This window comes from Chiloscyllium plagiosum, unplaced genomic scaffold (assembly GCF_037043375.1).
Source record: "Chiloscyllium plagiosum isolate Xiang-an unplaced genomic scaffold, Cpla_swu_hap1 HiC_scaffold_11, whole genome shotgun sequence".
In the NCBI taxonomy this organism is placed as follows: Eukaryota; Metazoa; Chordata; class Chondrichthyes; order Orectolobiformes; family Hemiscylliidae; genus Chiloscyllium; species Chiloscyllium plagiosum.
In genome coordinates, this window is record NW_028270149.1 from 71507604 (window position 1) to 71521758 (window position 14155).

The 14155-nt window shown below is 42.0% G+C and overlaps 1 protein-coding gene across 1 annotated transcript in view; it reads right to left on the reverse strand.

Annotated features, from left to right (window-relative positions):
* LOC122557131 (UAP56-interacting factor-like) overlaps window positions 1-14155 on the reverse strand; it is a 58244-nt gene that overhangs the window by 19199 nt on the left and 24890 nt on the right. Inside the window, exons 7-8 of the mRNA XM_043704474.2 lie at window positions 12689-12751; window positions 9080-9200 (exon numbers count right to left, since the gene is read on the reverse strand). Of these exons, the coding sequence (XP_043560409.1) occupies window positions 9080-9200; window positions 12689-12751 (184 nt within the window). The remainder of the gene's footprint in view (window positions 1-9079; window positions 9201-12688; window positions 12752-14155) is intronic.

Here is a 14155-nt window from a genome sequence, read left to right on the forward strand (position 1 = left end):
ATCACTGAGGCAGTCCATGACAAAATAGTTCTTGTCATGGCAAGAGACTTTCAAGACAAGTTGAACAAAAGTAGAGAACTGTGATGCCTTGTGAATTTTTTAAAGAGACTTCAAGTGTTTGGGGACATTGCTCAGAAATTTGAAAGATCTGTCGCTTGCATTTGTTATTTGATGTGTGCTGTGGGGTGTTTGAGCACACAGTCTGTTATTGATTTTAACCACACGTTCACACTATCAGAATATAAGTTGCACACTGTAAATTGTAACTGTATAAGCATTATAGAGGTAAACTTTACTGTTGTTTGTTCAAAGTTGCGTAATCGTGTAGCTTCAATGTTTTCATATGTCCCCTGGATCTCTCACTTCAACTACTTCAAATAAAAAGGGTCTTTCCCAAGATCACAATATAAAATCGGCAGTCTGGTTCATGATCATAAGGCTGGGTACATGTGAAAAGTGGGTGAGAGACTAGAAGTATTGGTGGTTGTGTAAGGGTGACGTGGAGCATCTGGAAGTTAGGGTGAGTCCTACATGACAGTGCCTTATGCATTAAGCAGCATAAATGACTGATGTTACAATGAGTAGGAAATGTCACATGAAAGTACATTCATTGACTGTAACCATGCACTTGAGGTCATTTGATGTCTTGCGGTTTTGCTGCCAAGTTATTGAGGTCAGATTCCATGAGTTGACTTTCCTAGTCATCAGCATTTTAAAAAATTTACTCATGGGATGTGGGGCATCACTGGTTCAGCCAGCACTTATTGTTCATCCTTGTTGCCCTTGAGAAGGTGGTGGTGAGTTGCCTTCTTGAATTTGTGCAGTCCACGTGCTACACGTAGACCCACAATGCTGTTCGAGAGTTCCAGGACTTGGATCCAATGACACTGAAGGATGGGTGATGTATTTCTAAGTCAGGATGGTGAGTGGCTTCGAGGGAATTTGCAGGTTGTGGTGCTCCCATCTAGCACGACCCTTGAGGGTTTTCTTTGTCTTTGTGGGACCAATAGCTCACCTACAGTATTTGTGTAAGGAGGACAATAAATTCTGATGGTGTAGACAATTTTGCCAAGAGGGTAGAGGTATTCAGTGCAAGTCAGCTAATAACTTATGGATTGTAAAGACTAGAGAGAAAGGTATTCTCTATCTGGGGACCCCCGTAAAGTTGTAGAATCAGATCATAGCAGTCACTTCAGAGAGCAAGAGATGTAAACACTCTGAAGTTATTGGGAAAAGAAAGGAAAAGGCATATAGATTAGGGTAGATTCCCTACAGTGTGGAAATAGGCCCTTCGGCCCAACAAGTCCACACTGACCCTCTGAAGAGTAACCCACCCAGACCCATTTCCCTCTGACTAATGCACCTAATACATTGGGCAACTTAGCATGGCAAATTCACCTGACCGGCACGTCTTTGGACACACACAACTCAGAATCTTCAGGTATAGTGGAAAGAATAAAATAGATTTTAAAATGATAGTCCTTCAGAAAGAGTTAAACAAAAAGAAAAAATTAGATGAAGCATCTCCTTTTGATTCCGAGGGAGTGAGGAACACAAATCAAATGGAATAAGATATTCACCTCACGAGTAGGTAACTGGACAATGTATGTGTACACCAATGCATGTACAGTTCTCAATTTTTTCAGAAAAATGAAGCTAAATTTGAGAGAAAACTTCCATAAAATCTTTCTAAGATAGCTGCATCTGCAAATGGCCAACAGTATTGGAAAGTCCCAAAGAAACAATTATAATCGGAATGGAGCATGTGAGCAGGTGATGGTGAAAACCTGTGCAACAGTTGGTACATTTGGAGCCTACAGCATCATGGACAAAGCTAGCCCCATGGTTTATGAAACTGAATTGGCCAAAAGTGTATGGTAGTTCCAAGATCATCAGACTTAATGTTCCAAAACAAGTTACCTACCCACAAGAAACCATTGTGTATCACATCATGCCAAAAATGTGGGATTATGTATCAGATTGTGAGAAAACACGACACATTCCACAATAGGAGGGGGAGGATGATGATGGGAACAAGCACAAATTTAGCCAGACCACAACAGATGAAGAGGTGAATGATGAATTAAGAAAGGGAGGATATGAAGGAGTCAAAACAACGACAATGGGAATGGCCATGACATAGAAGGTTTGAGCCATTCCCATGGGGCAAGTGCTTGAGTAAGCCCTTGGCCTGGAATTGGGCTGGTGGATTGAAAGCAGTTCTAGACATCTTCAGAGGATGGAATTAAACCAAGGGAGGAAAGAGATTTAATCAATGGTACAGCCATAGTATTTCATACAAGTACTGCAGGGGTGACCAATTTGGATTTTGCTTCTCTGCAGGATCAGATGCATTAAGATTCCCCTGAGGGGAAATGGAAGATTTTTTTGACAGGAGAAAATATCAGGAAGTATTTCAAGCTAATAGAGAACCAAACAATGACAGTCCACCTGAAGAGGGATTAATTGGAAAATCATGCCAGGGGTATCCGTAAATCCAGTGAGAGGATACAAATGCCTTGAATGAGGCTGCCTTGAATGATGCATGTAGAATGCATGACCCCTGGGTAATAGATCAAGCCTTTGGAAATATGAGATGAATTTTTGAAGCCTTTGTGGGTTCCTAATGACCACTTGGAAACATAGTAGTGATGTTTTTGTATTTAGTCTGTGTTTTAGCTCAGGGGTTTGGTATAGATACATCCTGTATAGATAGATTGTGAAAGGCAAAATTTTAAACTGGTGCTTTGTTTTCAAGTGATACCACATGGGATGACATTACCTCCAATATACAGGGTTGAAAATACTGAAGTTTTGGAAGAAACACTATGTGCAATATCATGGTATCCTACAGTATGAAGTGAAATTGCATGATCATGTAATGGGAATCCATCTACATGGTTGCAATCCTCAAAGGGGTGGTTTATCCTGACAGAATGGAGAGACATCAGTTAACTTGTTGTTTAACATGGAGACTTAAATGGAGATTGTGAAGGCAATCTACGTACTTGTCAGGCAGTTTTCATAGAGGAAGGAGAGTATTGTACTACTACAAGCAAGAAACTGGTCTCCTTCCTATCGGAAAGATGTTGTGAAACTTGAAAGGGCTCAGAAAAGATTTACAAGGATGTTGCCAGGGTTGGAGAATTTGAGCTAAGGGAGAAGCTGAACAGGCTGGGACTGTTTTCCCTGGAGCGTCGGAGGCTGAGGGGTGACCTTATAGAGATTTACAAAATTATGAGGGGCATGGATCAGGTAAATAGGCAAAAAGTCTTTTCCCTGGGGTCGGGGAGTCCAGAACTAGAGGGCATAGGTTTAGGGTGAGAGGGGAAGATATAAAAGAGACCTAAGGGGCAACTATTTCACGCAGAGGGTGGTACATGTATGGAATGAACCGCCAGAGGAAGTGGTGGAGGCTGGTACAATTGCAACATTTTAAAGGCAGTTGGATGGGTGTATGAATAGGAAGGGTTTGGAGAGATATGAGCCAGGTGCTGGCAGGTGGGACTAGATTGGGTTGGGACATCTGGTCGGCATGGACAGGTTGGACTGAAGGGTTTGTTTCCGTGCTGTACATCTCAATGACTGTAAGTATGGGACAAATTTCATTTGCCTAATAACCTCTCCCACTTTTTGCTTTACTCCTGAGAAACTAGCGTGCACTGGAGAAACAGAACTGGTAAACATTTCCAGTCCCACCAACTCTGAAATAAAGCCCCAGGGCATGAATAAGACAGACTTGCTGGAATATAAAGAAAGATTTGGTTATGTTACGACCAGTACATCTCATTCAGCTGTGGGAACAGATTGATTAATCCTTGAAAGTGTATTGTCAGGTGGAGTAGCTAAATGATGGAATCCTACAGGAAATCCAGATCATTAAACAAAGACCTTGATAGGACATGTTATGAGACTGGAGAAGTAATATCAAAGTCCTCCTTTACTTAGAGACATTCTCATGAATCAGTTAGATTAGATTAGATTCCCTACAGTGTGGAAACAGGCCCTTTGGCCCAACAAGTCCACACCAGCCCTCCAAAGAGTAACCCATCCAGACTCATTCCCCTCTGACCAATGCACCCAACACCATGAGCAACGCAGCATGGCCAATCCATCTGACCTGCACATCCTTGGACTGTGGGAGGAAACCAGAGCACCCGGAGAAAACCCACACAGACTCAGGGAGAATGTGCAAACTCCACATAGGCAGTCGCCCGAGGCTGGAATCAAACCCGGGTCCCTGGCGCTGTGAGGCTGCAGTGCTAACCACTGAGCCACTGTGCCACCCCAATTGTTATACAGTTGATCATATATCTATTGTATAAGTCATGTTACCACTATGGGCATAGAAAACTGAAACACTGGGCTAAAAACAGAGCAAAAAAGCTAATGGAGTGTAGTAATGTTCTAAGAAATAAAAAATATGCACTTAAATGGATAGATATTAAGCCAATGCATTATTTACTCATTTATTAATTCTTTTGAATCATTAAAATTGCCCTTTCCACTCATATTACTGTATGCAAACTGGTTGTGACAGGCTCCTGTGTGCTGAGTTTCTCTCATGGTGATAGCATGGTACAAAGGAGAAATTTTTACCCTGAGGATGTGGGCCTTGCTGACCAGGCAGTACTTATTGGCATTGGCTATCCATAAGTGCGATGGTGGTGGTGACGACGACGACGATGACCTGCCTTCTCAAACTGCTACAGTGCTTGGGGTGGATGGACAATTCTGCTGCTGATGGCCCACAGGATCTCATTAGAACATAGAACATAGAAAAGTGCAGCACAGAACAGGCCCTTTGGCCCACGCTGTTGTGCTAAGGATTATTCCTAATCTAAAATAAAATAACAACCTACAAGCCTCTCAATTCACTGCTGTTCACATGCATGTGCAGCAGTTGCTTAAATGTCCCTAATGATTCTGCTTCCATCACCACCACTGACAATGCATTCCATGCATTCACAACTCTGTGTAAAGAACCTACCTCTGATGTCTCCTCTATACCTTCCTCCTAATATCTTAAAACTATGACCCCTCATGCCAGTCATTTCTGCCCTGGGGAAAAGTCTCTGGCTATTAACTCTATCCATGCTTCTCATTACCCTGTATACCTCGATCAGGTCACCTATCTTACTCCTTCTCTCCAGACAGAAAAGTCCAAGCTTAGACAACCTTTCTTTACAAGACAAGCCCTCCAGTCCAGGCAGTATCCTGGTAAACCTTCTTTGTACCCTCTCCAAAGCCTCTATCTTTCCTATATTAGGGCAACCAGAACTGAACAGAATATTTCAAGTGTGGTCTCACCAGGGTCTTGCAGAGCTGCAGCAAAACCTCGCAGCTCTTAAACTCGATCCCCCTGTTAATGAAAGCCAAAACACCACATGCTTTCTCAACAACCCTACCCACCTGGGTGGCAACTTTGAGGGATGTACTTGCACACCCAGATCCCTTTGTTCCTCCACACTGCCGAGAATCCTGTCTTCAACCTTCCAAAATGCATCACTTCGCATTTATCCAGGTTGAACTCCATCTGCCATTTCTCACAACAGCTCTGCATCCTGTCTATGTTGCGCTGCAGCCTGCAATAGCCCTCGATACTAATCAACGGCATCTCAAACCTTTGTGTCATCTGCAAATTTACTAACCCACCCCTCAACCTCCTCATTCAAGTCATTTATAAAACCTACAAAGAGCAGAGGCCCAAGAGCAGAGCCTGAGTTGAAACTTTATTGCTGGAACAGCACAGCAGGTCAGGCAGCATCCAGGGAACAGGAGATTCGACGTTTCGGGCACAGGCCCTTCTTCAGGAATGAGCAGAGAGGGCCTGTGCCCGAAACGTCGAATCTCCTGTTCCCTGGATGCTGCCTGACCTGCTGTGCTGTTCCAGCAATAAAGTTTCAACTTTGATCTCCAGCATCTGCAGACCTCACTTTCTCCTCCAAGAGCAGAGCCTGACAGGACACCACTCACCACTGACCACTGACCTTCAGGCAGAATACTTTACATGTACAATCACTCTCTGCCTTCTGTCAACCAACCAAATCTAAATTCAAATAGCCAAATTTCCCTAAATCCCATACTTCCTGACTTTATGAATGAGCCTGCCATGGGGAACCTTATCGTGCCTTGCTGAAGTCCATATACGCCACATCCATTGCTTAACCTGTCTCATCACACCTCCTCAAAGAACTCAATAAGATGTGTGAGGCATGACCTGCCCCCTCACAAAGCTGTGCTGACTGCCTTTAATCACATTATGCTTTTCCAAATAGTCATAAATCCTATCCATCAGAATTTTTTCCAAAACCTTGCTGACCACAGACGTAATACTGACTGGTCTGTCATTGCCAGGGGTTTCCCTATTTCCCTTCTTGAAAAGAGGGACAACATTTGCCTCCCTCTAATCCTCCAGTATGATTCCCATGGAGAGTGAGGAAGCAAAGATTTTCACCAGTGGTTTAGCAACCCCCTTTCTCACTTCCTGGAGCAACCTATGATAAATCTGGTCTGGCCCTGGGGACATCAATTTTAATGTTTGTCAAAATTTCCAGCACATCAACCTCATCAATCTTGATCTGTTCAAGCCTGTTTCCCAGCTCCTCAAAGTTCTCATTCACAACAAGCTTCCTTTCCTTAGTGAAAACTGAAGCAGAAAACTCATTTAGGGCTTCCCCTATCTGCTCAGACTCCACGCACAAGTTCCCTACACTATCCCTGACCGGCCCTACCTTCTCTCTGATCATTCTGTTAATCCTCATGTTTGGGTTCTCCCTAATCCTTCCTGCCAAGCCTTTCTCGTGCCCCCTCCTGGCTCTCCTCATTCCATTTCAGAGCTCCTTTCCAGTAAGCCTGTAATCCTCTAATCCTTTAAAATTTCACCATCTGCCATGGTGGGATTCAAACCTATGACCCCAGAATATTAGCCTGGAGATCTACATTACTGATCCAGTAACATTTTCACGACATCATGTCTCCTGATGAATTGCATTTTGGAAATGAAAGTGTGAAGCAGGATGGGAAGTTTGGTTCAAGTCAGAATTGCTGACATCTGCACATGGATTTTAAGCTGTGTTGGAGTGGAGAAAAAGGGGCCTCATCATTAAAACCATTAAAATGTCTTCTCTGCTCCAGTACCGGAGATTTTCTGAAGTATCTCAACACCCTGTCAATTGCTATTGGTTTCCAAACGTTGTGTTGGAATGGGGTCAGAGAGATTACTTCCAGAGAGCGTTGCAAGAAATTCAGACAGCACAGTGATGTAACTTAAAACCAATTACATGGGCCAAATGGGCATTACCTTACGTGGCACATGGCCATTGCAAGAAAGGCCTCAAGAAACATAACCTGTTGCTGAAGTGGGTAGAGTAGTTTGGTCAGCTGCTCAAAAGACACATTTGAAGAGTATAACCACCTGAGACAGACTCGAGCTAGCCCTACTTCAGCAACCAGTATTAGTGTAAGTAAGTATGTATAATTGTTTAGTAAATTTAATCAAGGTGTACCCAATTTAGTGTAACAGAATCCTAGCTGTTTCATATCTGGGCAGAATCTTTTGGACAGAAAGAAAGAAAGTCTTCCAATGTGATCCCAGGCCATGTTGTTGTCTCTTAACTGCTCTCTGACATAGCGCAGAACGGCACTCAGGTATATCAAACAGCACTCAGGAAAAGTTGAATGGGGTTAAAGTTACACAGAACCACCTAACATCTACCCAGGCATTGTAACAAACAAAGGCATACCCAACTAGCTTCCCCCTCAACCAAGTCAAACAACAACCTGACATAGCTCTACTCTCCAAATCATACCTTATAGACAGATGTCACAAGACACCAAGTTATAGTCCAACAGGTTTAATTGAAATCACGTAAGCTTTCAGAGCGCAGCCCCTTTGTCGGGTGCAGCAGCGCTCCGAAAGCTTGTGTTTTCAAATAAACCTGTTGGACTATAACCTGGTATTGTGTGATTTCTGACTTTGTCTAACACTGGCATCTCCACACCATAGATACCTTATAGCCAACACACCAGATTCTTCAATTACTATATCTGGCTTTTCCTATTGACAGAACAGACCAGAGGGACTGGTAGAATGATTTACAGACAGGAACAAAGAAAGAGTTCTCCTTTTGTCCTCAAAATGACCCTCTAAAATCTCATGGTATCAAGCCAAAAGTGAGCAATGAAACCTTCTGCTAAACCATAGCAGATAAAGCAGCATTCTTTCATACTAAACATCACTTGGAAGAAGAATAGATTCTAAGGGCACAGAGTTTGTTCTTTAGTGGAAATTTTCAATGTTCATCACCAAGAATGGTACCACTACTGACCATACCGATTAAAGACTGGAGGACCTGTCAGGTTGGGTAAGTAACATTTATGTAAAGTGCCAGGTAATGACTACCTCCAACAATCTAACCATCTCCCCAACAATTAATGGTATTACCACCATGAATCCCCTATCATCATTATCAACATCCTAAATGTTACAACTGACCAGAACCTTAACTGAACAAATGATATAAGTCCTGAACTATGAAAGCAACCACCCCAACACACACAAACGAAGTTGCATCAAGACACTATTCAAAAGGGCCACAACACACTGCAGCACACCAGAACTCCAATAACATTCAAGAAGCTTAACACCATCCAGGAAAAGCAGTCAACATGATCAGCATGCCAGTTACCAACAGAATCATTCAGTCTCTCCATTGCTGACACAGTTGCTGCCATAAGCTGGAACATCTACAGAATAAATTACAGTAATTTTCCAAAGCTCCCTCAACAATACCTTTCAGACACATGGAAACCTCACCACCTGCTAGTTATCCACTAAGTCACCAGAAAACCTGAGTTGGAGCAGTATTGGTGTTCCTTCGTTGTCAATACATCAAAATCCTAAAATTCCCTTCCTAACAACACTGTATGTTGACCTTCACTACTGCAGTGATTGAAAAAGGTGGTTTATCTTCACCTTAAGGGAAAATAAGAATGGGCAATAATTGCTGGCTTTGTCAGCAATGCTTACATCCCATGAATGATGTTCAAAAAAAAGGATTCATTTACAATGGAGTACCTGGTTGGCTATACTCTTAAAATTGAACCCAAGATAAACTCCTTTTGGTTGATTCCTCACTACTTTTGTTGTCATCCTTCTTCTTCCATTCAAAGTTGGGTGTTGGATTCTTCGTTTCTGACTGTGAATGTAACATGTACTTTTAATTAAATCTCTGCATTGTTTCAGACAATTGTACAGAGAAATTCATTTCTTAAAATGATAAAATCATGACATTATAATCTAAATAATTTAGAAATGCTGACATCAGACATCAAATTTGTCATTATTTGTCTTGCTTTGCAACAATTCTGAAAGGTTTAGTATTTTTAACTATTACTTTCGTAACGAAAGATGAGCAAATATTACTGAAGCAGCACACAATTTTTGCATGTTGAGTGCAACAGATATGATTAAAGATACATTGGTGGAGACTTGCTTTTCTAACAGACACAGGTTTATACATTCATATCTGTAAAACAAACTCAAAGTTTGGGTGAAGATTTGTAGCTCGGGTGCTCGTTGTTGTGGTTCTGTTCGCCGAGCTGGAAATTTTTGTTGCAAACGTTTCGTCCCCTGTCTAGGTGACATCCTCAGTGCTTGGGAGCCTCCTGTGAAGCACTTCTGTGGGGTTTCCTCCAGCATTTATAGTGGCCTGTCCCTGCCGCTTCCGGTTGTCAGTTTCAGCTGTCTGCTGTAGTGGCCAGTATATTGGGTCCAGGTCGATATGTTTGTTGGAGTTTGTGGATGAGTGCCATGCTTCTAGGAATTCCCTGGCTGTTCTTTGTTTGGCTTTCCCTATAATGGTAGTGTTGTCCCAGTCGAATTCATGTTGCTTGTCGTCTGCGTGTGTGGCTACTAAGGATAGCTGGTCGTGGAGTTTCGTGGCTAGTTGATGTTCATGGATGGGATTTTGTACACTACATTAGTTTTGCTCATGCTGGGTATCGGGTCCTTCATTCTGGTGAGTTGTTGTGTGAGGGTGGCTGTTGGTTTGTGTGCTGTTATAAGTCCTAGTGGTCGCAGTAGTCTGGTTGTCAGTTCTGAAATGCTCCTGATGTATGGTAATGTGGCTAGTCCTTTGGGTTGCGGCATGTCCTCGTTCCGTTGTCTTTCTCTTTGTGTGTTGGGGTGGTTGCTTTCATAGTTTAGGACTTGGTGTTCTCTGTACCATCACCGAATGGAGAATTCACCACAAAGGTATACAGGAAAGCCACACACACAGACCAAGTCCTGAACTATGAAAGCAACCACCTCAACACACACAAACGAAGTTGCATCAAGACACTATTCAAAAGGGCCACAACACACTGCAGCACACCAGAACTGCAAAAAGAGGAAGAGGAACACCTGTACAAGGTATGCACCAAAAACGGATACCCGCGCAATTTCATCAACAGATGCCTAAGAGAAAGACAACGGAACGAGGACATGCCGCAACCCAAAGACAGGGGACGAAACGATTTCAACAAAAATTTCCAGCTCGGCGAACAGAACCACAACAGTAAAACAAACTGCTTATACTTGGCCACTGACAATGCTGGCACAGCAAAACTTATTGTCCTTCTCCAATTGCCACAAGCGCATGGAGAGTAAACAAGTATAAACACAGATAAAAAGACCAGCTATCAGGTACAGTACCAAAATGTATTGGAATCAATAAGGAAGATTGTAGTGAGGAAATGGATTATGGACATTTGAACGTTGATTCAGCTTCTCAATCTGACAGTTTTGCTTTACAGCAATTGTCTTGGTTTTGATATAATTCCTGAGTGTTAACATTGTAATATCCCATTCTGCAATTTGAAATTGAAATGGAGGAATAAGGAGGTCAAAAAAGTACGCTAGCCGCATTCATAACCTAGGACAATGATTCTCATTCCCAATCTCACCTCTTTCCTCACTTATTTGCATGTCACCCCCCGAACACCAGATTAAAATAAAGAGTTGCAATTAAAGAGGTCTTTGACATAGTGAAAGATGCTTCACTGGAATGTTACAAAACAAAAATGTGGCAGGGGGCGATGTGAAGAAATATTGGAGTGCCTGACCAACCGCGTGTACAAGGAGGCAGACTTTAAGAGCACCTTAATGAAGGAAATACAGCGTGTATGGCTGGGGAATTTACAGAGTAATTCCAGATTTAACAGCTTTGGATACTAAAGCTATCTATGGTGTAATGAATGGTGGATTGTAATCAGGGATGCACAAGAGACTAGAATTTGAAGTGTAGAAATCTCTTCTGATTTATAGGGTTGGGATGGCTACAGAGATGCAGAGGGACTCATCCAAGGGAGTCTTTTTTGAAAACGATGATGAGAACTTCAGAATGGAGGTGATGCTGGACCAGAAATTAATGCAGGAAAATGAATATAATAGAAATGGGTGAACAGGTCTTTTGTCGGGTAGCTCAGTTGGCTAGATGACTGGTTTGTAATGCAGGGTGATACTAACAGTAGGAGTTCAATTTCTGCACCAGCTGAGGTTACCATGATAGACTCTCCTTCTCAACTTCTCCCCTTACTTGTGGCATGGTGACCCTCAGGTACCAGGAGTCGTCTCTCTCTAATGACAGTGAGAGCCTTATGGCTTAGTAAGACTAAGGCAACTTTACCTTATCTTTTACCTGTTGGCCTTCACAATAATTCAATAATTTTAACAGGTATTTTCTGATGCTAATCATTAATGATAAAATGTTTAGTATTCTTCACAAATTCTAGGTATTCTAAAGAAGTACTGAACCATCTAGAAACCATATCGAATACAAGATCAATTTCAACCTGGAAAGCAATAATGGGTGTTGTAAGGGTACAGAGCTGAGTCAACGTTCAATGCTCAGAGCTCCTGGCTGACACTGAACAGAGTAGCTTTGACCCCCAAGGATTTGGCTACCACCAGGAAGGTACTTGTAGCGATACGCTCGGTTGTAAGCAGTACAGGTGCACGCCTTGCTATCGTCAGATGTAAATTTGCATGCAGCTGTGTTTGATGGGAAGAACTGACTAAAAAAGGAGATCGTAACCCACAGCAGATGTTGGAATATAAAAAGGAAGTCATCAAAACGCTCATGATAACAAAAATGTATCATATGCAGAAAACTTCATTGTGAAATTGAAACAACAAATGCTAGAAATATTCAACTGCTCAGATAGTACCTTTGGAAAGGGAAACAGCAGTAGGTTTCCGGTTCAATGACCCTTCATTAGTGCTCTAACAAATGTTGATGAAGTGTCATTCACTTCATTCATTAACTGTTCTTTTCTCACTATAAATGCTGCAGGACTTGCTAAGTAACTCCTGCACTCTGTTTTTGTTTCAGATTGACAGCATCCATCGTGTTTTGCTGCTGTACTGTGAATGTCTGCTTGGTCTTTTCTGCAGGATGGCATAAAGCTATTGGAGATCCAAATATATACATCAAGTTGTATTTACACGTTCCCCAAGTCCTCCTGCCACACGTACATTCTGTAATGTGTTCTCGGTGACACTTTCCTGATAATACCCCATTGAGATACACAACATATGCTACAATTTAACACGAACATTGGAAATATATATATGTCAGCATTAAGAATACTTTTAGGTTTAAGTGTTTTCCTAAAAGAAGGATCTTTGGTCATGTTGACTTACACCGCTTGCTGGTTGGGTACAGATACTGTTAAGATGGAGTTGGAACTGGATTGCTGTCGCCACCTAGAAATCAAAGTAAGGTATGCAGTAATCAATCTGAAATCAGCCCAGTCGAACACTACATAAAAGTACATTTTAAATCAATAAAGCAATGTAATAATGATATTTTCATACAACTTAGATTTGCACAAAGCACATGATTTGCTTAACTGATGCTACTGAAAGAATTTTCCAGCATCTTGGAACCATCTTACTTTACAAACACCCTTGCCAAATAATCCCATTTTCCATAGGATAACTCAATGCATGCTGAGAGCTTTGGTTCAACAATAGTTTTCTTGCATCTGCATCAGAAAGTTGTCAATTCAAGTGCCGATTCACAAACTTGAGGCTATCATCCAGGCTGATATTTCAGTGTGGCAGCATTCAATGTTCTCTCGTTCTCGTTCTTGTTCTCTCTCTCTCTCACACACACATGCGAGATGTAAAATCAAAAACTCCATCAGCCTAATGGAATGTTAGCCATATCCCTCAAGAAATGTTAAATACAGTTGTATGGAAGCTTAAATCAGACCCCATCTGAAGTACTGGATTCAATTTTGGATAATGCACACCAGCAAAGCCACAGGATGGGATTTGGTGCACTGTGCACCAAGCGTTGGGACACACAACTCAAGGACTGACCTTGACCAACCAGCATAACTGTTTGCCAGATCAAGCACCAATAATGTTTGAGTGCTATCCAGTGAGATTAATTGTCCAATCAAGAGCATCACCACTGAAATTTCACCCTCATCTGAGCTTGTCAGCAAGTCAAGATGCCAACAGCTTCCGGGAGCAGGAGACTATGACTGGTAGATCAGGCTGTGCAGTCACAAATGACTGTCTGGCAAGCAGGTAAATCCTTTTCAGGGAAAGTCAGGCAATGGGGGCAATTTGACTGCATTGCTTTTTAAAAAACGGTTAATGTTTTGTTTTGCAACCTTAGAAAAGTCAACGTTGAAGATTCCAAGGGATTGTAGGCAAACCCGCTTATGAAAATAGTGTCAAGTTTCCAACGTACATTCAATTGCACTCTCGGAAGGTGACTGACACTTTATTAATTTTGCACAAAGTGCTGGCACAAGACTTGGCTCAGATTCTTACTATTCTGCAATGGAAACCTGCTGTTACATTATTTTTTCTAAGGGAATATATGCTTTAAAAGCCAGGTGAATGTCATTGCCCTCACACCAAACTTGTTAAATGTATGAAAAAAAAGAGTGAATGGAACAGGACTCGCGATGCTGTAAAAGTGTCTGTATGCACAGTGTTGCACTGAGGCTGTTTCCAGGATTGGTTGACTGCAGTCCGCTGACTGAACGTTACAGATAGCTATCCAAGACAAGTAATAGCATTCATATTTTGAGGAAACAGTTATAAAAAGAAATATATTTTGGTTTGGCACATAAACAGCAGTGTGTTAAA